Source organism: Anser cygnoides, chromosome 12 (assembly GCF_040182565.1).
Source record: "Anser cygnoides isolate HZ-2024a breed goose chromosome 12, Taihu_goose_T2T_genome, whole genome shotgun sequence".
NCBI lineage: Eukaryota > Metazoa > Chordata > Aves > Anseriformes > Anatidae > Anser > Anser cygnoides.
The window spans coordinates 12,142,279-12,166,957 of NC_089884.1; the positions used below are offsets into that span (position 1 = coordinate 12,142,279).

The 24,679-nt window shown below is 45.5% G+C and overlaps 1 protein-coding gene across 5 annotated transcripts; it reads right to left on the reverse strand.

Moving 5' to 3' along the window:
* Window positions 1-919: 919 nt before the first annotated feature.
* Window positions 920-24,580, reverse strand: CENPT (centromere protein T). Of its 5 annotated transcripts, XM_067004353.1 has the most exons (14): window positions 24,388-24,580; window positions 24,169-24,295; window positions 22,975-23,068; window positions 19,245-19,378; window positions 17,830-17,860; window positions 16,508-16,647; window positions 15,619-16,047; window positions 13,837-14,034; window positions 11,104-11,247; window positions 10,158-10,367; window positions 7,199-7,295; window positions 4,000-4,164; window positions 3,071-3,175; window positions 920-1,321 (listed from the first exon to the last, which is right to left on the reverse strand). In XM_067004353.1, the coding sequence occupies exons 1-14, from the start codon at window positions 24,454-24,456 to the stop codon at window positions 1,174-1,176; spliced, it is 2,091 nt and encodes a 696-aa protein (XP_066860454.1). In that variant the 5' UTR covers window positions 24,457-24,580; the 3' UTR covers window positions 920-1,173. The 5 variants fall into 5 exon arrangements, with proteins under 5 accessions (XP_066860454.1, XP_066860455.1, XP_066860456.1 ...); XM_067004354.1 differs by lacking the exon at window positions 13,837-14,034 and having other exon boundaries at window positions 24,388-24,577; XM_067004355.1 differs by lacking the exons at window positions 24,169-24,295; window positions 24,388-24,580 and adding an exon at window positions 23,825-24,109.
* Window positions 24,581-24,679: the final 99 nt, after the last annotated feature.

Consider the following 24,679-nt stretch of genomic DNA (forward strand, 5'->3'; position numbering starts at 1 on the left):
AGCACAGCCTTCAGCTCTGAGCATGTGTTTGAAACAAACAAGTGCCCAAATACACAGGGTGTTGGCTGAGCCATAGCTGGCTGACAGCCACCCAGCTGCTTTCTCACTCTTCTTCAACAGGACATGAGCTGGGCAAAGATAACGACAGGGAGATCATTTAGCAATTGCCATCATGGGCAAAACAGACTTTGCTTGGGGAAGATTAAATTAATTTATTGCTGATTAATATAGAAGGACAGTGAGAAACAGGCAAAACTAAAAACACCTTACCCCTACTCTCTTCTTCTTCCAAGGCTCAAATTCACGCTATTCAGTCTATTTTGGAGCTGGATGGAACTGGCTCTAACACAGGGCAACTCCTGACCTCTACACAGAGGCCACCCCTGCAGCACCCCCACTACCAAAACCTTGACTTAGTTGTGTATATTGGGTTTATCACAGAATCCTCTGGGTTGGAAGGGACCTTAAAGATCTGCTCCAACTCCCCTGCGCTCTCTCCCAGTTCTTCATCTACCACATGTGAACCAGAAAACGTTACCTCTCAAATGGTCTTAAATTACTGCTTGCTAATTCCCCATGAGATTTTATATATATGTATATAGTGTGTTTTCCCATTTCAATTTTCATCAGTAAGCAGCTGTTTTCATAGATGAACTATGAGCTATTCTTGACACAGGCTAGACTTACAAAGTGAGATAAGATCCTAAGTTTGAAAGCCCCTGTTGTAAATATATATATATACACACAACTGTAAAAAGGATCATCATCTTTTCATAAGGCAGTCCATAGCTTCTCGTTTGAACAAACAACTAGTTAGCATGAACAGCACCAATACAAGTAAGCGTCTATTAGGAATGTAGTGACAACACAGCAGACATGAGGTAAGCTTTCATCTCACTGGCATAAGTATCACGCAGAATACATACCACGTTTTATTTATTTAGTACTCAAACATAAGATATAAAACTAAAGGATAGTCAAATTACTTGTAATAATAATTGGTGAGATCCAGTGGGCTGGCATGATAGCCACAGCACGATGTCAGTAAGTTCGAGACAATGTCAACTGTTTATTGCCCCAGTAGTTCCTTGTGGAAAACCATCACGTTGAGCAGTTACATGGAACAACCTAAAGCTATGTTCTTCGAGCAGGTTGTGTTCCCACCCACAAGGCTCACCACCTGCCAGAGAGGCATGCTGATTTGCTGGGGATCACTTTATTTCCACTCACAGCAACCGGAATCAGTAGCTTCCTATACTCCAGAGGGAGGTAACGCTCTATCAGCACATGCAACGGCATCTTGTCTGTCACCAGCCCTTGCCTTTGTTCAAAAAGAAAGCAGAGAAGAAACAGAATTGTTAGTGTTTCCACTCAATGTCAGAAGAAAGTTTTTAAGGTTTTCTTGCATTGACATTTTCACATTTAATATCTGAAGTGCACAGGCTTGTGACAGAAGAGCTATATACTTGCACACAGCCATCTCAGGTGATGTGTTAGGTCCTGCATACGGTGCCAATACCAGACTTGTTTACATATGAAGCGGACCAGAAGAGTCACTGCAGAGCAGCTTCCCACAGAGGTATTTGTTTTCCACAGTGAAAGTCAGCACACGGATCTATAGCAGTTCATTACTTTTTAAATCCACAATCCGCATGGCACGTGATAAATTTTACTATTTAAGGACATGCACGGAATGATGCAACAGAAGCAAATATCCCATTATCCAGCAGATTTTTTATATGCTATTCACAATTCAGAGGTGGTTGGCATATTCAAATTGCGTAGTTTTCTAGTGCACCGTTTAGCTGACTGCCCCCTCCCAAAAAAGTCAGTATCTCCTAGTTTCACAGAAAGAAAAAAAAAGCAGCCTTTATCCACGCTTTCTTTCTGGAAGGAACAGAAATACTATTCTTATTCATGAACTGGCAACAGTTCTGATCTCTTAATGATGCAGCAGAAAGACAAAAAAATGAGAAAGGCAGAATAACAAGAGAACAGAATCCTCAAACCTGGCCAACTAACTCATCACTCCTCTCAGCCTGTTCATACTGATTTCAACAAACACCTGTCAAGCGTGAAAATAAAATCTCTAGATTTGGACAGCAACAGATGATTACTCTTAAGCAGCAGCACCAGCTCCAGCTACACAAACCCAGGCAGAACCATTGTCTTTATTCATGTACACCCTACAAAATCACTCAAACGACTTCAAAGTAGCATCTGAAAGAAATTCTTCCAGTGGAGACTAGGACTACCAACTTAGATGACTTTAAATGAGGAGTGTGAACTGATTCAGGCCTGAGAGTTTTACAGAGAGCTCCCCAAAAGAACAAATCCCTCATGGTTTGGTCACAAGACAAAGTCCAGTCGTGAGATGGGGGAGCTGAGGGAGCCCACGGGAAGAGCCGCAGCGAAGAGGTTCTGAGAACAACCCATGCAGGCTGCTGGCCACTCCACCCCTCCGGGGGTCCTGAAGTGGCAATAAGAAGGGAAACCCCAGTGTTAGAAGCCAGGCCGAAGGGCCCTTTTCCTGCTCTGATGAGGAACTATCGGTTTGAAGCCTAACTATTAGATTCTGCAGACACAGAACGAGTGGGATTTTGTTCGGAGGAGCAAGTCAAACAGCAGGGCATGTGCAAATGCTCATGATTTCAGTTGCAAGTGCTTTAGCAAAGCAATCCCTCAGGGATGCAAAGAGTGCAGTGCAGCCCAGCCTCTCACTTAACTGTTGTTACTCTGCTGCTTTTTCTACCTATACCACGCACTTCCCAGCCATAACTGCTTGACCCTAGCACACATCCCCTTCCTCTTGCTACCTGTTTCTCAGACTCCTGCACTTCCAACCCCTATTTTCTCCTGCCCCCCACCCCCTTCAGCTTGGAATATAAAATCCCAAGTCCATAAATGCCCTTTCTGGCACAAAACGCCAAGCTGCATCATGCAGAGCAAACTACAGGACACCGCGCTTACTGTAGAAATACTGCTAGCACAGCCAGGCAATGACAGTCTTACTGGGCTTACTTCTGTCACCACAGAACACCAGTATGGCTTAATGACATTCCTCCTTTACCTTCTCATAAGGAGTTCCAGGTCAGCTATCTCCACTGTCTTCCTCCCTGCATGGTGGGCGTAAGCTTCCAGATCATCGCTTAGCTGCTTGAAGTATTTCTCACAACTGAAAGAGAATTGAGGACAGAAATAAAACCAGGCTGAGGAGGGTACAAACACCAGCCGCTCACTTCTGTAGGGCAAGTTAAACTGCAGCAGCTCACTGTGCAGGTCACAGCCTGCCAGGGGAAAACGGGGGGAGAAGAACCACTCCAGCCCAGGGAATGAAGTATGGCTTCTCAGCCTGGGCTTTCTGGACCACTGGTAACTGAAGATGGCAAGGTAGCTGTGAAACAGCTACGTATTTGACAACCAGAACCTTGCCCAGAACTCCCACATGCAAGAACAGGAGTAAACACAACTGGCAAATCAACGTTAAAGATGACACTGTTAGGTTCTTACAGTGACAGCGCTGGAACAATCCCCAGATTATACTCAGGAAGGTAACATGGTCCGTGGATTCAAAAAGCTGAGAAACCCTGGCTGCAGATGTAATACTGCACAGCTGGAACAGCTTCACGTTGCCCAGCCTGACACAGCGACCATTATCCTGAGCCATCTGGCTCACTGAGACCGCTAATGATATTAGTGTGCTGTTAGGTAGAGAAGACTGAATTGTGCAGTTTGTACCAGTTTGGGACACATGCTAGAAGCTCCTAGAAGGCAGCACTGTTCACTGATACCCACACAGCAGCCAAAAGCACCTAGCACACTTCTGTCCTCGATTTAATCACACCCCCTGTGGATTTCCCACCAGCTGAGTAGCAAAGGGTTGAGGGAGGGCTGTCAACTTATCATCAGGTCTCTGGATGAGTTTGTTATTTAAGGAGAGAAAAGGAAGGAAAAGAGGACCAAGAAGAGTAGTAGGAAGAAGAGTTTGCTGCTGCTTACCATTTTTCAACAATTTTGTAGGCATCTCTGGCCACTGGCATTTTCGCATAATGCCTAAATATCTGCTTTATGTAACTGCTTGCTAGTGCAGGCTCACGCTTTTTCTTTCGTGACGTTCCTGAGCTCTTTGGAACAGGCTTAGCCCGCCGTGGCTGCAGGGGAGACCTTTGATGGAAATTGAAAATCCACACATCAGATGAACAAACACAGGGCACTGGGTATAGGCAGAGAACACCGAGCTGAGTTGGGGCAAACCTTATGTTGAATTTGAAAGGGTTAAAAGACCTACCACAAGCTCTTAATTCTTTCTCCCTCCCACACCCTCAAAACCCTCCCACCCACAAAGCACAGCCTTTGCAAACAGTTCACATGACATTACAGCCTTGGGAGAAGCAATTCAGGTTCAAGTTTTCCCGAGATTAGCGTGCTATCATAACAAATAGCCAGCGAGCTACAGTTCTGTCCAATACATAAATGCAACAGCGCTACAGCTCCCTGTATTTTTCACTCTCCGGGACAACACAAAGTTTGATGCAGACACAGAAGTGGCCTATGGATGCAGAAGGGAGATTCTGGTCTGCAGGGCATACTCAATTCTTGTTGGTTGACAAGACTCAACAGAAGCTCTTCCTTCGATAGTTTCCTTCCACAAAATGGGAAGTGCACAACTTTTACACTAATCCAAACATTTTGTTTAGCCTTTTCTGTATTTTTTTCCCCTTATGCAACTGTTTTCTGACCAAGTCCCAAATGAAATTTCTGCTGTTTTCCAGTCTAAAAAGGAAAAATTGTAATAAGAAAGGGGAAGTAAAATCCCCAGTTTCATTCAGTAGGCAAGTGAGAAACAACTGAAAAGACCTTGAGTCTCAGACTAACGCACAGAAAACCCACCCACACAATGCATGTATCATTTGATTCTCTCTCCAGCCTACTAACATGTTTTTCTGACAGAACCCTGGAGACAGGCGGAAGAGATCAGCCCCAGTGATGAAGTACATCTAGTAATAACAAAAGTCATGATCTAAGTCATCTTTCCTGTGCCTCAGTTTGCCCATTTGTGAATTGGAATGTACAAACGTTTGGTTCCAAGGAACGGGGCACAATTGATTATTATTGACTGTAGAAGATTTTAATGCTTCTAAATGAAAAGTCCTATGGCCCTGATCTGTACAATTGATCACAGTAGAACTGTACCAGTAAAAATAGATTATTTTATAGAGTGCCTTAACCAAGGCTCTCACATAGTCATCACTCCACTTCATAGCCTAGAATATTCCTCAGGCATTTAACCTAGGTAGTGATGCCCTGGGAAGCAAACACACCAACCTGGAGCCAGACTTCAGTACATAACGTGCAAACAAACTCAGTATCGTAGAACTGCAGAACAGCTTGGATTGGAAAGCACCTTAAAGACCACCCAGTTCCAACCCCCCTGCCACAGGCAGGGATGCCACCCACTAGATCAGGTTGCTCAGGGCCTTGTCTAACCTGGTCTTGAACACCTCCAGGGATGGGGCACCCACAGCTTCTCTGGGCAACCTGTGCCAGTGCCTCACCACCCTCTGAGTGAAGAATTTCCTCCTAACCTCTAATCGAAATCTCCCCTCTTTTAGTTTAAAACTATTCCCCCTCATCCTGTCATTATCGGATTGAGCAAAGAGCTGCTCTCCATCTTTTTTATAAACTCCCTTTAAGCACTGAAAGGCCACAACAAGGTTTCTCCAGAGCCTTCTCTTCTCCAGGTTGAACATCCCCAGCTCCCTCAGCCTTTCTTTGTAGGAGAGCTGCTCCAGCCCTCTGGTCATCCTCATGGTCCCCCTCTGAACCCACCTCCTCGTGCTCGGGGCTCAACACTCCTGTTGATGCAGCCCAGGATGCAGTTGGCCTTCTGGGCTGCATGTGTGCACTGCTGCCTCACATCGAGCTTTTTGTCCACCAGAACCCCCAAGTCCTTCTCTGCAGGGCTGCTCTCAATGAGTTCTTCTCCCAGCCTGTCGTCATGTCTGGGATTGCCCCAGCCCAGGTGCTGCACCTTGCACTTGGACTTGTTGAACCTCATTAGGTTCACGTCAGCCTACTTTTCTAGCTTGCCCAGGTACTGGGTACTTTTTGTCATCTAGGCTCTGAACCTACAGTTATGAGCATGTTAGCACACCTTGAGAGCCTGAAAATCTGTCAATCTATAAATGTCCAGAAATTCCTATAAAGAATATGTATCCAAAACCAGACTTTTTTTGGCATATGAGGACTAGCACTCTATACAGAACAATTAGTATTCAGACATTTCTTGTATATAAAAAGAGCATGTCTCAGTGCAGAATCCCAAAGCAAATCTACATTTAAGTTATAACATTGCTCCACATCAGAAAGTATCAGCAAAGACTCCTCTTGCTTTTTTATATATAGATATAAAAATTAGTATTTTTGATTAGAGCAATAATTCAGCATCTTCTACAAGCATCGTTCATCTCTGTTCACAGCAGCATACGACAAAAGAATCTCGTTTTATTGTTTATTGCTTCAATAAATTGACAGGGACATGGACTAGAAAATTTCTTCTGTTCCCTAGGATCTACTGTTACCAGTTCTCCGGATGGCTTTACCGAATTTCTAGTTAAAAGGCTGGCAAAGTTCTAACTATTTTAGAGTAATGAAGGCAACAGGTTCACTTTCTGCCTCAAAGCAAACTTCATTTTATACTTACCACATGGCAGGTACATACAGCTTTAGGTTTCAAAATTCAAATATGTCATATAATGTGATCATTGTAATGTAATCTGTAATTCTCCCTCTCCTGCAAGGGCTTCTGCATCCCCTACTGTAGGGGCTAGCCTGCACCTCCTACTGTCTAGTGCTCCAAGCTAGCCTAGCAGTCAAAGAACTGCTAGAAAAAGGTTCTGGTATCCAGCTCAAAGAAGCATTAAATTATCCATTCGTTGGAAAGCTTTGAGATCTGCTCTGGGAGAGCGCTCACATTTACCTGATAGAATTCTTTATCCAATCACTAAAGCCATGGATGAACGAAAGAATTCAGGACTGCTTAGTCCCTGCTACAGCTGATGAAGGACAAAACAACCAACAAAGACGGGTTCTCCATGTAGGACAGTTGTGAGGAATGCAGATCTTTGGGCTCTCTCCTGCTACTTGCACCCCCAAATATGCTACTACTGGGCCACTGCTGAAGGTTGCTTATACTTACTCCTGAGCAGCAGGTTTTGCAGGACGTGGAGTTGACAGCAAGGGAAGTGGACTGTAGGCTGCGGCACGGACAAACATGGGTGTCTTCATGGAACCCTCTAAGGAGAAAAAAGAAGTAACAGTTACTTGAGGAACTGATATCTATTTTCAGTGTTCCTGCAGCAAGCACCACTGCAGCAGCAGACAGAAGCCTAGCCAGCTTTCCACATCTGCTCCGGTGCCACAGCCCACACCCAGGCTGTGGCTCCATGGTACCCTAAACCAGTGCGACTGCTGGCTGCTGCAATTCCATCCACTCCATCTCCTTTGGTGGCTTCCCTCATGCCACCTCCTGCCCACCAGGTTGCGCTGGACAGGGTGTAAAAAAGCACAGTAGGGACCCACAGCAGGGACTAGATCGACTTAATCTGCCGAGAAGCTGCAGCCTCTTTTCCCAGAGAAAATTTTGAAGTCTGAAAACTACCTCACTGTCATTTTCTTAAATCAGCATCAAATTCCCCTGAACACAAGGATGAGCAGAGCAAGAAAATCACATTACAAGGGTCTATAAGCATCTCCCATAGTCACACTGCTCTCAATGAGATCTTCTCTGTCCTCATGTCTGGGATTGCGCCAGCCCAGGTGCTGCACCTTGCACTTGGACTTGTTGAACCTCATGAGGTTCACGTGGCCCCAATTCTCAAGCTTGTCCAGGTCCCTTTGGATGGCATCCCTTCCTTCTATTGTATCAACTGTACCACTCAGCTTGGTGTCATCTGCAAACTTGCTGAGGGTGCACTCAGTCCCACTGTCTATGTCATTGATAAATCTATTAAACAGTACCAGTCCTAGGACAGACCCCTGAGGGACACCACTCATCACCGGTCTCCATCTGGACTAGGAGCCATTGACCACACCACTCTCTGGGTACAGCCTTCAAGCCAACTCCTTATCCACTGAATGAAGCACCCATCAAATCCTATTTGGAGATAGGGATGTTGTCTGGGACTGTGTCAAAGGCCTTACAGAAGTCCAGGGAGATTACATCAGTTCAAGTTCGCTCTTCAGAAGTTCAGGGCCCTGACTTTGTCCTTCACCAGGCCCGTATTCCTCGAGATCACAAACTCAACCCGGATGTGAGTCTCTGCAGACCAGACTGCCTCCAGTCTTAATCTCTTTAATGAGTTCCTCTGCACTGCCGAGCACCAGGTGCAGCAACACTTCTCCTCTGGTTGGTTCATCTAATACCTGGACCATGAAGTTATCCTTCGACACGCTCCAGGAGCCTCCTGCACTGCTCACAGCCTGCTGTGCAGCTTTTCCAGCAGACATCCGTGTGGTTGAAATCCCCCATGAGGATGAGCGCGTGCGAGTGTGATGCTTCTTGTAGTTGAAGCAAGAAGGCCCCATCCACAGGCTCCCCTTTGACCAGGGTCCTGCAGTAGATCCCAACCACAAGGAGTCAAACCTCGCCTTTTCTTTGGCTGTGAACCATCCATACCAGTTTCCTCCAAGTCTAATCTTCATCCTCTCAATTCACTCTTGAACTCCTTCACTTCTTTTGTGACAAATGATGGCAAGAAAGAAGACAATGTTAACAGAACTGAAATACTGAGCAGCTTCCTGTCTAGAAGAGGAGTGGTCATGGAAGACTTCTTACGTTCCCGTTTCCCTTGCAAGCTGAGTATACCCCAAGAAACCAACATATTTGATAATGGTTTCAACTTTGCAACCCTTTCTAGGAACTAGAGCACCAGTCCCATTACAGAAGATAAGTCCAACTACCAGAGGTCTTGGCTACCCGTGCGAGTTAAACCCTACAACTCAGAGGCCAGGAGTCTCTCACAGGAAGCAGGGCTGGGGGAGTTGTTACGGTTCCTCACATTAGCTTCTTCTGAAGAAATACTTCCACGTGCTGGAGGGTCATAGAGCAAGATGTAGGGGAAAAGACTAATTACGCTGAGGCTTCTGAAGCAAATTTTATGACAAGAGTGAATAATTTCTCATTTTTTTTCCCCGTTTTTCTTCCTCTCCTCCAATGAGACTTGGAAGATGCTACTCTTACTGTTCCATCCTATCAGCATCACAAGGTTCTCTTCAGCAAGATCATTTCATCTCCTCATACAGATGGGTTACAGACACACATATTCACACTGCTGTAGACACGCTAAGAACACCTCACAGCTTTCCTTGTACACAAGTGTACCAGATCAATTGTCATGTTCTTATTACAGCTGAATTTCCCCACAATGCCTCAAATCCTGCCAACGGGATTCTTTCAGGATGACCTTAGTTAAATTTTTCATTTCAGGGTATAGTATACTTCGTAAGACTAAGACCAATCCCAAGCCACCGACACATTCTGAGCATTCTCAGATGTGGCCTTAATTGAACTACACGTCCTTCTAAATAGCACAAACACTCCTGGGGCAACGAAGCAGACTGATACAGTGTCTAAAGAACTTTTAGGAAACACAATTCCTCTCAGCTTTGTGGAAAAATCAGTCTACTCTTCTGGTTAACTGGAAAGGAAATATGTAACTACACAAACAGAATGGGGTTCTAAATTAGCTTTCAAATCCACAGTATCATAAACGGCTCTGAAAACAGCAGTTCAATGCTAATAAGTTTTTAGCGCAGCATGAAGATAGGAGTCAGGAAGGAAGGATAAAGTGATAGGAAGTGAAGGATAAAGATCTCTCTCTGTCACTGTATGAGACCATTCTGCACTCATTCTTGTACATTGTGTACGTTTCCACTACCATTACCTCAGAAGTACATGATTACCAACAGAGCACCCAACAAGCCAGTAACAATCTGCACTTCCCTCTGGCCCACATATACCAGCCAACAGCTTCCCCTGGACTATCCGATGGACTAAACAGTTGATCATGTTATTATTCCTTCAACTTGTTGGCAGATATCAGAGGAAAAAAAAAAATCTTAGTTGCCTTCTGCTACTGCTGCAAAAGTTTTCCTACCTTTACTCTCCTGGCCTTCTGTTTCAGCTTCATCCTCAGTAGATTCTTCTTCGGAACCATCCAGTTCTCCCATGGCAGCTCTGTCTTCTAGCTCATCTGCTTGCTCAACAGCTTCTTTTAATGGCTTTGTCCCAGATTTTTCAAAGGAGGAAAAAGCATGAGAATGCCTGCTCAAGCTTCTGGCTCTAACACTTGTGGCCATCTCTGGTTCTGGATTTTCAAAACAGAAAGAATGCATCACTGTAACAAGTATCACATCCAAAATTTCAGGGCACTCATAAAAACAAAACCCATCTTCCCATTCCTGACAAGTTGCCACCTATTATATTCCTATCTTCAAAGATTAGAATGCCAATATATTAAGCTAGGTAAGATAACCACTGATAAATCCTTGACTTTTCTCTTTGCTACATCTAGGTGAGCAGAGATCATGTAAAAAAATAGCACTTGGTAGTGTAGAGAAGCCCAGGAGACTTGAATGAAGTTGTTATCTGAGCTCCTTCTAAGTCAGCTTCTTTTAATAAAAGGAACAGCATAGCAGCTGTAGCATAAGCAAAGATGGATCTCCCCTCAGGATAAGCAGGACCAAAGCCTTTGGGCAGCATGCTGAAGACAGAAGACCCTTGTAATATAGGAAAAGTAACTTGGGAGATCTTGATTTGCCAACACATTCAGAGGGGCTCTAAGTTTTACCAATCTTTCCTTGACTCAAACTCCCACGAGGAAATTATAATTAAAGAAGCTTTTTGCAACTATGTATTTCTAAACACCATTCCCAATAAAATTTTGACTTGAGCAGTAACACAGTCTTTCAGTTGAAATGTCAAAATTAGTTGGATATTTTTCCAGCATTTAGCCCAGACTGCAGAATACAGAGAGTTAACAAGTCTTTGTTCTAACACTCATGCCAATAATGCAGCTTTAGAGGTAATTTGATTGTTCTCACCAGCCTTGGGAGAGTCTTGGTGTTTAACTCTGCCTTCCGCTACTCCCCCTTCTTCTGGAGTCACAATTATCTGTGATTCTGCTTTTTTTGTCAGTTTCTTCTCTAAATGTTCAGAATATCCAGCATTTGTATGATGTTCCATAGCTAAAATAGGAAATACCATCATCAGTCTCACCTACCAAAAAAAAAATAAACTGAATGCTGGTGGTTCACTAAAATTTATTCACTAAAATCACTACAATTTACTTGATAAGTAAACTCATCGATAACCATACGGTATAAAAAAGGGAGGCAGATGCAGTCCCCTTCCAAAAACTTACAATGCACAACTTTTCCTGAGCTCGCCACCTATTTAGGGTACACACTAGATTCCGATGAAGGAAATTTACTTAACTGTAACCAGAGCTCCTCAAGATCTACCCTCTCTGTGTACTCTCTTTTGGTGATTATGTGAAAGATTTTTTTTCCCTTTAAATCTAGTAATACCTAGTGTTTGTGCCCGCATTCTCCTTCCCATTTTCAACTCCGGGGTATAGATGGCTAACCACATGCCCAGTTTTTCTGAATAAACTATGTTGGAAGAGATACATCGCACTACAGAGAAGAGAGCACTTAACAGTGTTTTGACCATCCTTGACAATCCTCTAGAAGGCAGGATGAAGAGAAATAAAAGGACACATGACTTGCATGTCCTTAAAAACCTTAGCTACTGAAGTACTCCTTTACCCTACATACTTAAACTATTGTTCCACATCTATTACCCCGTAGCTCAGTTCCAACAGAAATACACACAAGTGATTACTTAGAAAAATCTTACTAGGAATTCTCGTAGCAGTGACACTCGCTGAAGGATTTAGAAAGCTCAGATAACCTCAAGGGTAGAGCCAGAAGCCATAAAAGTGGATTTTTACCATCCTGCCTAGTGACTGGGAGGTTTCATGCTCAAAAGTACAAGTGCCAAGACCTTGGGAGCCCCGAGCCCTGGTGAAAAGGACAAGGAAACGCGGCCAAAGGTGGGGCAAAACTCACTAACAGCGATCTTATTTACCAGAATATTAGGCTCCCTACAGCAGTGTAGGGGAAAATCTTGCCTAAAGTTAACTAGCTTTGTGGGGAAAATGCAGAAGCTCAACTGAACATTAAGACTGCCTGAGGCAGACAGGCAGTGATACTCACTCCTACGCGACCAGACTACTGCAGGGATACAGCGCTGTAACAGGGGAGTACCAGTTGCTATTGATATATTCAAGTCTAGTTTTCACTGACTTCATCAGCTGTGGCTAGTAGCAATACCTCCTTCAGTTTGGTATAACCTGCCAGCCGTCAGTGCTCTTTGCTCTTCTCTAGTTTCTGCACTGACTGATCATGGAGCTATTTGTTTCAATTTGTCTGTTGAATCATCTCCTCCACGCTTGCTCAAGGGTTTTCCTTTTAAACTTCTTCTATTTCACTCCCAGAGCGATTGTCTCTTTTCCAGGCGGAGAAGTCCTTATATTTTGTCATTCAATGTATAGAAACTGCTCCATACAATTATCGTTATCGTTAATGGCAACTGTTTTTCTCTGCTCCTTCTCTAGTTCTGTTAAAGCTGTTTTGAAATGTAGAGGTTAGAACTGCACATGGTGTTCAAAAGGAGAGCATGACAACTGTTTCCATAGTGACACAGTGATGCCTACTACTTTGTCATCTCTTCCTTTCATCATTTTTATGTTATTTACTTTTCTGACCACACTCAAACCTTTAAGCTGCCGTTCACAGAACTTTAACAATTCTGAGGCGACTTTCATCAATCTCAAGAGTCACATCGCATTGAAACTTCACGCTTCAGAGATGCACCCAAGTAAAACTATAAAAGGACAAAAGAATCAAGGAAGACTATAGACTGCCAATTTCATGCAACCATTATTTTAGAAATGCAGAGTAACTGCTGCCTTAATGAACCTCAGCATGGGTGCCGAGTTTTTACTGACTTTTTCCATGGCAGAAGGATTTCAAAGAAAACAGAGAACGTGCTTGTGAAACCAAGCAACTTGCATGATTTGTGGATGCCCCATCCCTGGAAGTGCTCAAGGCCAGGTTGGATGGGGCCTTGGCCAACCTGATCTAGTGGGTGGCATCCCAGCCCATGGCAGGGGGTTTGGGGTTAGATGATCTTTAAGGTCCCTTCCAACCCAAACCATTCTATGATTCTACGATTCGCTCTCTTCCAGGAACAAAAAGGAGGTCAGTATAAGGCCCAACATCTTTGTGACAACCACTGTTCCTTAAGGCAGGGCAACCTTGAAGCCCCTGAAGAGAAAAACATGCCGGTAGGTACTGGAGGAAAGTAAAGGCCAACACAGCTTAAATAAACATAGCAAACATTAAATGTGGACATGCAAAAAGTGATTAGCTGGGTGTATCCATTGCCAAGAAAAAGCTAATAACCCTTCCTCTCTGCCTACAGGAAGATGAGCAGTACCATGGAACTACAAAAGAACACAAAAATTTATTCCATTTGCAGTCACTGTGAACAAAGCAAATACTGACAAAGGAGCAGATGAGTGAGACACAACCTGCTTTTAGAAAGCTTGTTTTGAAATGCTCAGTGTCTCTGATATGATTTGAATTAAATTATCTCTAGGATCTACTGCATAATAGAGTCTTATTTCACTCTCCAAGTCACCGAAAACCACTTGTCTCTAATCAGACTGAAGTATTCCATTACTTTGCAACACTGGAAGCAACTCTTACCCTCTCTGGAAATCTCTTCCTGTTCTACTTCATTCACTGCATTAGCCATCTCTTCTTCTTTATCGCTTACATCTAGTTCTTCAATTATACGGGACACAACTTCTCTCAAAGACATGCTGAAAGATCTCCTAGGCTTTAGAATGACTGGGGATCTACTTGAACGTCTGGATGGCAAAGAGGAGCTCCACCTATTAACAGCTAGAAATTGAGAGCATTAATGCTGCCCCTAGTATTTTCTTAAACTTTCATTTCTGGTAAATAAGAAAACAACCACGCAGAGGGAGGAATACACACAAGAAACTGCTCTTGCTTTCCTCAAAACAGTTTCGAGAGTTTGCACTGTCTCTTAGGAATCAGCTGGAAAAGCCCTTGCAGATATATTTTCAGATCATACTGAGGAGAAAGATGACATTAGCTACCTTTGGTAAAACAAGAGAAATATGTAATCATTAACTTTTGACATTAATGGCTTACGAACTCCGGCATCTTTGAGACATGCTCTCATTCTCCCTCCTTTTCCTCTCCTTCAATCCAGTCCCCTGTTCCACATTCTCCACACTTTCCTTTGTGTTATCTATCCATTTGTCCTAAAAGTTCCTACAACTGGACTCTTCAGAGCAATTCACCTTTTTCTGTTCATTTCTTCCCTTGTTCTTTCAAAACAACTTTTCCCACCAAGCTTGCCACAGGCAACCCTCCAGAAGAAAAGTACGGTGCAATAGTCCACCAGGACACCAGGTATTAATTAATTAATTCCTAAGCTTCCCATGGCAAGACCTCCACTCCTGGCTCAAGCAATACCAAGTACACCAACCATTCTTTAAATGCTGTTTATGTGGCCTGTGGGAAAGGAATTTGCAGGTGGCTTTGCGCTGTTTCACACGTCCCTGAATTAGAGATAATGAGGAAACAAGCGGTAGAAACAAAAACTTGAGCAAGATCGAGATAAATTAACTTGGCTATAGTGTTAAAGATGAGCTTTGGGCAGTGGCCAGTTGCTGGCTGGCTCGAGGCGCGTGTCTGAGGGTCACTAACCAATTCTGTGACAGATTCGGGCATGTGGACAGGGCATGGGATTACGGGGAAAGTATATGTAGTGGAGAAAAATTGCAACAAAGGCTTTCTGTTCAAGAGCCATCAGGAGTCCGTGTCTTTCATCCCTTCAGTGGCCCTTTTGACAAAGGATCATAAAAAAAAGAAAAAAGAAAAAAAATGTAATGGTTTCAACCACACCTCGGGGTCTGCCCTATGCAGAACAAGGAAAATGTGCTCCCATTTACACAGTCAGAAGACAGCTCAGCAAAGGGCAATTAAGACAATTAAGGGAACAGCGCACCTCTCCTATGAGGAAAGGCTGAGAGAGCTGGGACTGCTCAGCCTGGAGAAGAGGAGGTTTGGGGAGATCTCATCAACGTCTGTAAATACCTGAAGGGGGGAGCAGGGAGGACAGAGCCAGGCTATTTTCAATGGCGCCCAGTGCCAGGGCAAGAGGCAGTGGGCACAAAGCGGAGTACAGGAGGTTCCTTCTAAATGTCAGCAAACACTTCTGTGCCGTGAAGGGAACCAAGCACTGGCACACGTTGTCCAGAGAGGCTGTGGAGTCTCCCTCCTTGGAGAGGTTCAACAGCCACCTGGTCACTGGGCAACTTGCTCTGGGTGGCTCTGCTGGAGCAGGGTTGGCACCAGATGGCCTCCAGAGGTCCCCGCCAGCCTCAACCACGCTGTGATTCTGCGATTTCAGATAATACCTGCTACCCCCAGGTCGTAACGCATAGTACTCACTGCCAGCCACCTCTTCTGAATCAGAAAGCTGTTCCATTGGCTCACTCTGCTGGGAATGACCTTGCTCATCTTCTCCCTGGTTCGCAGATGTTTTCTGAGATACATGAGTCATGCTGTCAACATGTTCACGATCATTTATTAGTTCTTCCTCGGAATATCTTCGGGTCCTTCCCTCTTCCGTGCCCACACTGGATACCCGGCCTACAAGCTTTCCTTCCTCCTGCATTGCATTAGAAATCTTGCTTCTCTGCACTGGGGTTTCTGATTCTGACAGCTGTGGTTCAAGAGCAGGAAGTTCCTTTTGGTTCTGTTCACCAGACTGAGGCTGAGCAAAAAGCTCTGTGTTATTCAGCATGATTTCTGCATCGCTTGTCAGCGTGGCTGCTTCAATCATGGATGCCGTTTGCAAGTCCACAAGATAGTTCTGTGCTGTTTAGAAAGTTTTAAAACAAGTTTTAGTGTGAAAAACTGTTCAAGATCATAGGGACACACATTTAGTACCAGGACTTGCATAATTCAAAACCTGAGTTACTCAACAGATTTTCATTCATCCTCAACAGAAACTATAGGGCCACTGAAGAGTGATGATAACTTCCTCTACCAAACCATCTCCCCAGTACCCACAGTCACGAACACAAGCCCCCACAGGAAACAATTTGTGTGGTGGTATTACCACGCTGAGTGGAGCACATATTAGAAGTGCAGAGAATTGAAGAAGCTACGGGTGCAGAGCCTTGTTCTAAATCTTGCTTCCCAAATTACAATGGATTTCCGTGAATATATTAACAGCCTTTAAATCCTAAAATACAGATCACACTGCAGTAACCGCTTCTAGAAGTCACCATATATAAGGCCCTCCCTCCCAAAACAGAAATAACACAAAAGAAACCTTTTCTCTGCATGTTCTGTTCCACTCCACCTTCAAAAGCTGCAATGTCAATAGCTTTGCGATTCTTTGGCCTCCGGAATAAGCCTCTCTTTTCAACAGTGTCTGGTGCAAGCACGGAACCAAGTGACATGTGAAGAGACCTGTAAAAAGGGAAAGGCAGAAATCGTTTTCAAAACCTGCACGCTCCCCTTTTGCGCTCAGATTACAGACATAAGGCCACTAACAGTGAGACATTTCACAAACCCCTTAGCTAGGAAGAATTTCCCCCCAAGGCCCTGGAGATTACATGCCAGCCTACTTTAAGCAAATATTCCAATCTCATTATATCATCTAACATCAGAATACCTATTACAGAAATCGGGAAACAGACTGGTTTTACAGCCTCCTACCTAGAGTGGACTGCAACAACATATCTGACAAAAGGCTCAGGAATCTTTAACAATTAAATAATTAAAAAGGCAAACATGTTTAAGAGTAAAGATGTCCTCTAGATAAGAGCAGGGAGATAGAAGAATTGAGTGCAAGTCTAAAAAGCTGCTGAGTATCAGTCCTCACAGCAAACTACCACTAATAACACATTTTTGATACGGGAACTAAGATAACAGCATAAAAAGCATGGGAAAACGCATCCGAATGTACGCATTTTGTACCTTAAACTGATTGGCCAACTATTTCTTGTCCCTCTTCCTAGGCAGCCCAATCAAAAAGAGGGTTCAGGATACAGAGGATTAAAAGACAGCAAGTACAGCGTGCAGCCTTATGAAACACCTTGCATGGGACCACGACCAAAGGCTGCAGGGAGAAGCATGAAAATTTGCTAACCATGGCTGGGATTGTTAGCATAGTACAAGTGCAACAGAGGAGAAGAAATTCTTGACTTGCCAACAAGCCTTTTAAAGTCCAGGGAATTTGGACTAAAGACTGCACTGATGCAACTGACATGGTAAGTCGACTAACAGGTCGAGATACCATTCTAAGGTATATTATGCACTGACTTACTGTTAGAAACATGAGGAATAGAAGGAAAAAAAGGCATGATCCTAGTCAGTAAAAAGAGGAAAGGCGACATTCATAGGAAGGCAGGAGCAACAGCAGCAATACAGGCTAGGCCAACCTGGGCAAGCAGTACAGAGCCACAGTTTCGGAAAAGCACAGGGCAAGTCGTGTACCTCCTCCAAGTTTCATTACCAGCGTGGGATACTAACACAGCTCTTTATTACAAACCCAGTTATCTATCGTGTCGTTCACAGCTACAGAGGTGACAAATCAAGGCAGCTGTAGTTAGGACAGCCAGAAGTTAAGACATTCTGTTTTAAACTCACCGAGCCAAAGTGCTGTCCAGCGTTGAATGGGCTAAAACAAAGTTGGTAACGCATTATTTGAGAAATTACTCTCTACACAATGCTCTACAGAAATAACACAACAGATCCTCTTTCTAGAAACAGTTATGACATAATTCTCAAAAAGCTACATTTCGATGAGAACAGAATGAGACAATAGGCTCACTTTACAATTTCTTGTCTGCATTCCTGAATTACTCATTAAAATTCTAGTAAGCAGTTTCTAAAAGGGTGATAAAACAAAGGCAATTTAGCCCGGCACATGCCCTCGTACTCAGTAATATTAATCTTACCACATTAATAGCAAGATGCTAGGGCCCCAATCACAACTCTTCAGCAACCCTTTATCTTCCATCATTAAAGCATCTGGAAACTTCAGAAATATAGCTAGCTACTCCAGATTGTCAGTGAAACTGTAGCTCAAACATGTTCAACCCCCAAAGTCCCAAAAGTACAAAAGCAGACCTGGACAGCAGTGGTCTTGCTCATACCAGTAAATACCAGAGCACATCGCCTCTGCTTTTCACAGAACTGCCCCATTTCTTACCAATACAAACATGTCTCAGAGCAGGTATCAGGCTAAAGAAAGATGAGTCAACTTTTTGAGCACAGGTGAGTCAGCGTGGGATTCGGCTCCAGATTAAAACATCCAAGCATAGGTGTCTGTGTTCCCATTATAGACAAACACAATCAAACGTAGGTGTCTACTCTGTGCTGGGCTCAATCATTCTCCACACTCCACTGACTAGATCTCACTTAAAGTTTAAGAGCACTTCAGTTACCCAGTGTACATGCAGACACACAGACTTAGGGGTCTGTAAATTGGAGCCAAATCTCACCCTTCCATTCTATTCCAGTTGCAACTGGCAACGGAATGTGTGAACTTGGGTGACGCGTTTTCCTTTTCTGTCTCTGTTAAACTGCAACTAAAATGAAAGTGATATTCACCATATTTACAAACTTTATATTAAGGGAAAACTTACTCCAATATAAAATATTTATTTTTATAAAATTCCAAGACACTTTTTCCTCAGACATTGACTGAGTAACTTATTTGACAAAAATGCAACAAAACCTATGTAGTATCTTCTATTTTTCAATTTTCTGGAACTCTGGGGGGGGGGGAGACAGTGACTTCTTCCTTTGGAGATGCTTCAAAACTCAAAGAGCACCAAGGTGGAAAAATGATCAAGAAGTCCCAAACAACTAGAGAAGAGCCGATGACTTAGCAAAAAAAAGAACTGTGTTGCCTTCTCTGCTATCCCCTAGACTGCAGTCTAGCTTCCAAACATCCAACCACTCAACTGAGAAGTTACTAAGAGCTAAACTGCAGCAGATGAAGATCAACTGACAGCAAATGCAGCACAAAGCAAGACAATTTCATACTGTGGCCTTACCTTGGTTCTGTGGAAGTCGCTTGTCTGCTGCTCTCTCAAATTCAGAAATGCTGAGTTTCTTTCTACTCCTAGTCATACGGAACGTAGCGATAGATGTACCCTCAGGAACAAGGTCTGGCAGTTGCAGTTCCCCCCTACCAATATAAACCAAGCTTTTAACAAAGGACATAACCATTTAGGTACCCTAGAAAGGGTACTTTACAGGGTAAAGTCCCTGTAAAGCTGCTAAAAAAGCAAATGGAAATTATTTGTCCTTGTTGCAGCAGAAATAAGGATCTAGTCAGACTATCTCAGCAAAGGCAGAAACATCTCATTCCCTCCTACTAAATCAAATTTCACAAAGCAAGGAAATCAAAACTGAAGTTTACATTCAGAATGACAGGGCTGAGAAACTTTGAGCTAAAGGGGAAGATTGGCTCCCAACAAACTCCATAGTTCTCTTCTGCTGACAGCACACAGCAGCAATTAAATTTGTCAAACCTGACAGTGTAAACAAAAAAGCCATAATCACAAAACATTACGCATCACAAACACATTGGTGCATGGAATAGATGCATAATATCCCAGTCAGGCACAGGATGGGGATCGGAAATTTTCAGAGCTGCCTTGTTTTCCCCCTTTACTGGGGAGTTCCAAGAATCCCCCACATGAAGGTTGTCGGCGAACTGCTGCCAGCCTTTCACACGGCGTCCTGCAGAACTACAGAGCAGTGTTCCTCCTGCAGCCAAGAATGTACATTTCAGAAGCAGCAGAATTCTGCATCCTTTGCTGTGACAAACATGTCTTTGATATAGCAAAATCAGTGAGGTGATGATCACAGAATCATAGAATCCTCTAGGCTGGAACAGGCCTCCAAGATCAACACCACCAACTGTCAACCTGACCGATCCATGTCCCATCACTAAACCGTGATCCTTAGAGCCACGACCCCATGTATTTTAAATACTTCCTGGCATGAGAAATCCACCATTTCCCTGTGAAGCCCGTTCCAATCCTTGACTGCCCTCTCTGTGAAGAAATTCTTCCTAATGTCCAATCTAAACCTTCCCTGGCGCAACTTGAGACCATTCCCTCATGTCCTGTCACTTGTACCTGAGAAAAGAGACTGAAGCCCTCCTCGCTGCAACCTCCTTCCAGGGAGTTGCAGAGAGCCTTGAGGTATCCCCTCAGCCTCCTCTTCTCCAGATTAAACCACCCCAGTGCCTTCAGTGGCTCCTCACAACTCTTGTTTTCCAGTCCCTTCACCAGTTTCGTTGCCCTTCTCTGCACATGCTCAAGCAGCTCAAGGTCCTTCTGCGAGTGAGAGGCCCACAGCTGAACACAACATTTGAGGTGCGGTCTCCTCAGGGGAGAGCTGCAGACAAGGGACAACCCCGTGTCCTGCCGGCCACACGTTTCTGATGCAGGCCAGGATGCCGCTGGCCTTCTTGGCCACCTGACATGTTGCTGCCTCATGTTCAGCCGGCTCTTGACCAGCACCCCCAGGCCCTTTTCTGCTGGGCAACTTCCCAGCCACTGCTCCCTAGGCCTGCACGGGGTTGTTGGGACCCACGCGCAGCACCCAGCACTTGCCCTTGTTGGATGTCTTGCAGTTGGACTTGGCCTATCAACCCAGCCTGTCCGGATCCCTCTGCCAGAGCCTTCCTGCCCTCAAGGAGTTTGACAGTGCCACCTACCTTGGTGTCACCTGTGAACTTAGTGAGGGTGCACTTCGTTCCCTTCCTCTTGGACACTGCTAAAATTGTGGAACAAAACTGGCCCCAAGACTGAGCTATGGGGAACACCAGTGGTGACCAGCCGCCGGCTGGGTTGAACCCCGTTCCCTGGGAGCCTTCGGGCCAGTTCTGCAGCCAGTGAGCCGTACGCCTGTCTGAGCCCTGAGCCGCCGGCTTCTCCAGGAGAATACTGTGGGAGATGGTGGCAAATACTTGACTAAAATCCAGGTAAACAACATCCACAACTGTGCCCTCATCAGCTAAGCGGGGCTTCCCGTCATAGAAGGAGACCAGGTTATTCAGGCAGGACCTGCCCTTCATAAGCCCACACTGGCTGCTTCTGATCACTTGCTTGTGCCGTATGTGCCTCGTGATGGCACTCAGGGTGATCCGCTCCATAACCTGCCTTGGTGCCAAGCTCAGCCTGACAGGCCTGTAATGCCCTGCAGCCTCCTTCCCGCCCTTCTTGTAGACTGCAGTCACACTGGCCAACCTCCACTCACCCGGGACCTCCCTGTAGATTATTGAAAGTGGCAGGGCAAGTGTTTCCACAGCTCCTTCAGCAGCACCCTTGGGTGAATCTCATCTGGCCCCACAGGCTTATGAACGCTCAAAGAATATAGAAGGTGACTTACACTTTCCTATTGACGTTTAGAAGCCTTTCCCCTTAAAAAACACATTCTCTATCTGTAAGAAATGCAGCTGACTTTCATTACTTATTGTGAGCAAAATGTAAGCCTAAGCATTAGAATTAGCTGGCTTGTGACAGGGGAACAAACACAAAGCAGTAGGGAAGAAGAGATTGCTAGTTTTTCACATCTGTCCTGGAAAATGATATACAACTGGTAAAAGCTGTGCTTGCAAATTCAAGAAAGTTCACATCAACTAAGGCAATGGTGTGAAGAAGGATTAAAAACAACAAAAAAAACTCTACACTTACTTAATTGCAACAACCAGCTCGTATATGGAATATAAAAGTTGCAAAGATACAGTCACCTGATATCTTCCTTTCAGACAGGCTGATGAGAAGCACTTCGAAGATGTGCAGAAACTATAACAGGCAAAAATCTAGAAGGAGCTGAAATAATATTGCTTCTCTTTTTGACTTAAAAAAAAAAGAAAAACAAGCTACCACACTTACAGAAAACTCAGACTTCCTCTATTAAAAGAGCAGAAAGATAGAAGTCTGCTTCATATTTTTACAGGACTTATTTAAAGTTGATTATTGTCAACACAAAGTTTAGTTATAAAGGCAAAGCAAAGGAAATCAAATTGTCTACAACAGGCTATTCTACTTTATAGTAAGCAAAAAGTTGGGACAAAGTGGCTAGAGCCACTAAAAAAGTTGGAAATTTGTCCAAAGTGGCTAGAGCACATTAAGATCTACCACCACGAATGGCTTTCTTGTATTTAACAAAGTGGAACGGTCAGGCCTATTAGCTCAGCATATTAAAGGAAGCTAAACATGAACAAAGGCAGCTGAGCCTCAGGCAAACTTCACCTCCAAACCACCCTACAGGAGATGAAGTAACCCTTAGCAGCCCAGCACAGGAACAGTCAAGAAGCATTAACACTGTAAAAAGCAACAGCAGCCTGTTTTCTGAATAGTACACGTGGCAGCCACTCATTCCCACACATTACTCCCCAGCATTATCAGCACAAAGCCTGCGACCTTGCAAACATCTAAGAACTTCTATTTTGGTATCTGTTACAGATAACTAAGAGGAGCAGACTTCCATCAGGAATCCTATTGCACCCAGCACTTCCACTGGAAAATGCTATTAAGAGTCTGCATTTAAAAAGGGGGACTAAGTACAAACCCATAGTATTTACTGGTTTGTTCCTCAAGCCCAGTGATTCCTTTGCTACCTTCAGAGCAGGAGAGGCTATTTCTGAAAATCCTGAATAAGAGAATGCAATTTTGATTGTTGAAACAGAAGAAATCCTGCTCCCCAATCCCATTGCTGTAGGAACTGCAGCTATGCTTGGTAGTGTAAAAAAAAAAAGTTACTTACATGCTGGAAGTTCTCCGGGATGGGGGCTGTGATTGAGCATCTTCTGTTTCTTTGTGTTCAGCTATCTGAGGTGCTAGAGGTGAGACTTGTGGTTCTGCGAACAAATCAAAACATTGTTTCCACAACTCAATCTAGCAAGAATGTCAAAAAGCAGCTGTTATGGTTTAACCCGGCCGGCAGCTCAGCACCACACAGCCGTTCACTCACCCTCCCACCTCCCTCTCTGGGATGGGGGAGAGAAACAGGAAAGCGAAGCCTATGGGTTGAGATAGTTTATTAAGACAGAATAATAATAATAATGATAATACTACCACTACTACTACTGTGTACAAAACAAGAGATGCGTAATGCAATTGCTCACCACCCGCTGACCGATGCCCAGCCTATCCCCGAGCAGCCAGCACCCTCACCCCGGCCAGCCACCCCTATATATTGTTCAGCGTGGTGCCATATGGTGTGGAATACCCCTTTGGCCAGTTGGGGTCAGCTGTCCTGGGTCTGTCCCCTCCCAGCTCCTGCTGCACCCCCAGCCTGCCCGCTGGCAGGACAGAGCGAGAAGCTGAAAAGTCCTTGGCTTGGTGTAAGCACTGCTCTGCAACAATTAAAACATCAGGGTGTTACCAGCCCTCTTCTCATCCTAATCCAAAACATAGCACCCTACCAGCTACTAGGAGGAAAATTAACTCTATCCTAGCTGGAACCAGGACAGCAGCAAAGCGTTAAATATGCACTATGCTCTTTAAACTAAGTTTATTAACAGGTTAAAACAAAGAACTAGTGAAAGCTATTTGGGTTCTGCTCCTAGGAAGGCTGGCACATACGATGGCAAACGGCAGCATCAGAGTCCCACCTGCAGCAGCGGGGCTGAGGTTTGAGGCAGCGAGCACCTCTGCGGCTCACGCACCGCCTCACGGCGAAAGATGGCACCAGGCCTGCGTGCGTCCCTCGGGAGCAGAACGCTGAGGGACGAGACCTTCCCAAAACGCGCTGCCACCGGTGCGGGACCCGGCGCTCGAGGCAGGGCCGTAACGCGCAGCCCCGCTCAGCAGCCCGTAGGGCGACCGCTCCTCTCCGGCACGAACGGGCCCGGCACCGCTCCGACTTCCCGTTCCGCGCAGCAGCGGACGCCGATCTGGCCGCGGAGCCGTTACGCGCCGCGCTCCCCGCCCGGTTCCCCCCCCCGGCACTACTCACGGTTCCGGATGACCCTCCGGAGCAGGGCCCGCGGCGTGTCGCTGTCCAGGTCGGGGAAGGCGGCCAGCCGCTGCCTCGGCGGGGCCCTTCTGGCGGCGGCGTTGTCCTTCCCGGGGCCGGGCCCGCCCTGAGGGCACACACCGGGGGCTGCTCAGAGCCCTGCCAAGACCCGACCCCCGGCCCTACCGCGCCCGTGCGGGGCTGGCCCCGCTGCCTTACCCGAAGCCGGTCCCCGAGGCTGCGCCTCCCGCTGCGCCTGGCCTCGCGCCGCGCCCTGACGCCGTCCATGGCGGAGCCGCGCCCGGTAACGGCACCGGTAACAACGGTAACAGCAACGGCAACGCCAACGGCCGCTCCCGCCTCCCGCCGGGCCACCTCTGGCGAGCGCGCGGCGCCTCACGGGAGGCGGGGGCGGGGCGGGGCGGGGCGGCCCCGCCGCCGGCGCGGAGCACCCTGGGAGCTGTAGTCCCGGGGCGCAGCGCAGTGTGGGGCGCGTAGTTCCGGCGCGGCG

Excerpts from the sequence above, each read along its gene's own strand:
- CENPT (XM_067004353.1), bottom strand. The coding sequence starts at position 24,456 with ATGGACGGCGTCAGGGCGCGGCGCGAGGCCAGGCGCAGCGGGAGGCGC. Across the intron at positions 19,379-22,974 it reads TCCCGGAGAACTTCCAGCAT|GGGGGAACTGCAACTGCCAG; the intron begins GTAAGTAACTTT and ends TTATATTGGTAG. Across the intron at positions 16,048-16,507 it reads ACAGAACATGCAGAGAAAAG|CACAGAACTATCTTGTGGAC; the intron begins GTTTCTTTTGTG and ends CTTTCTAAACAG.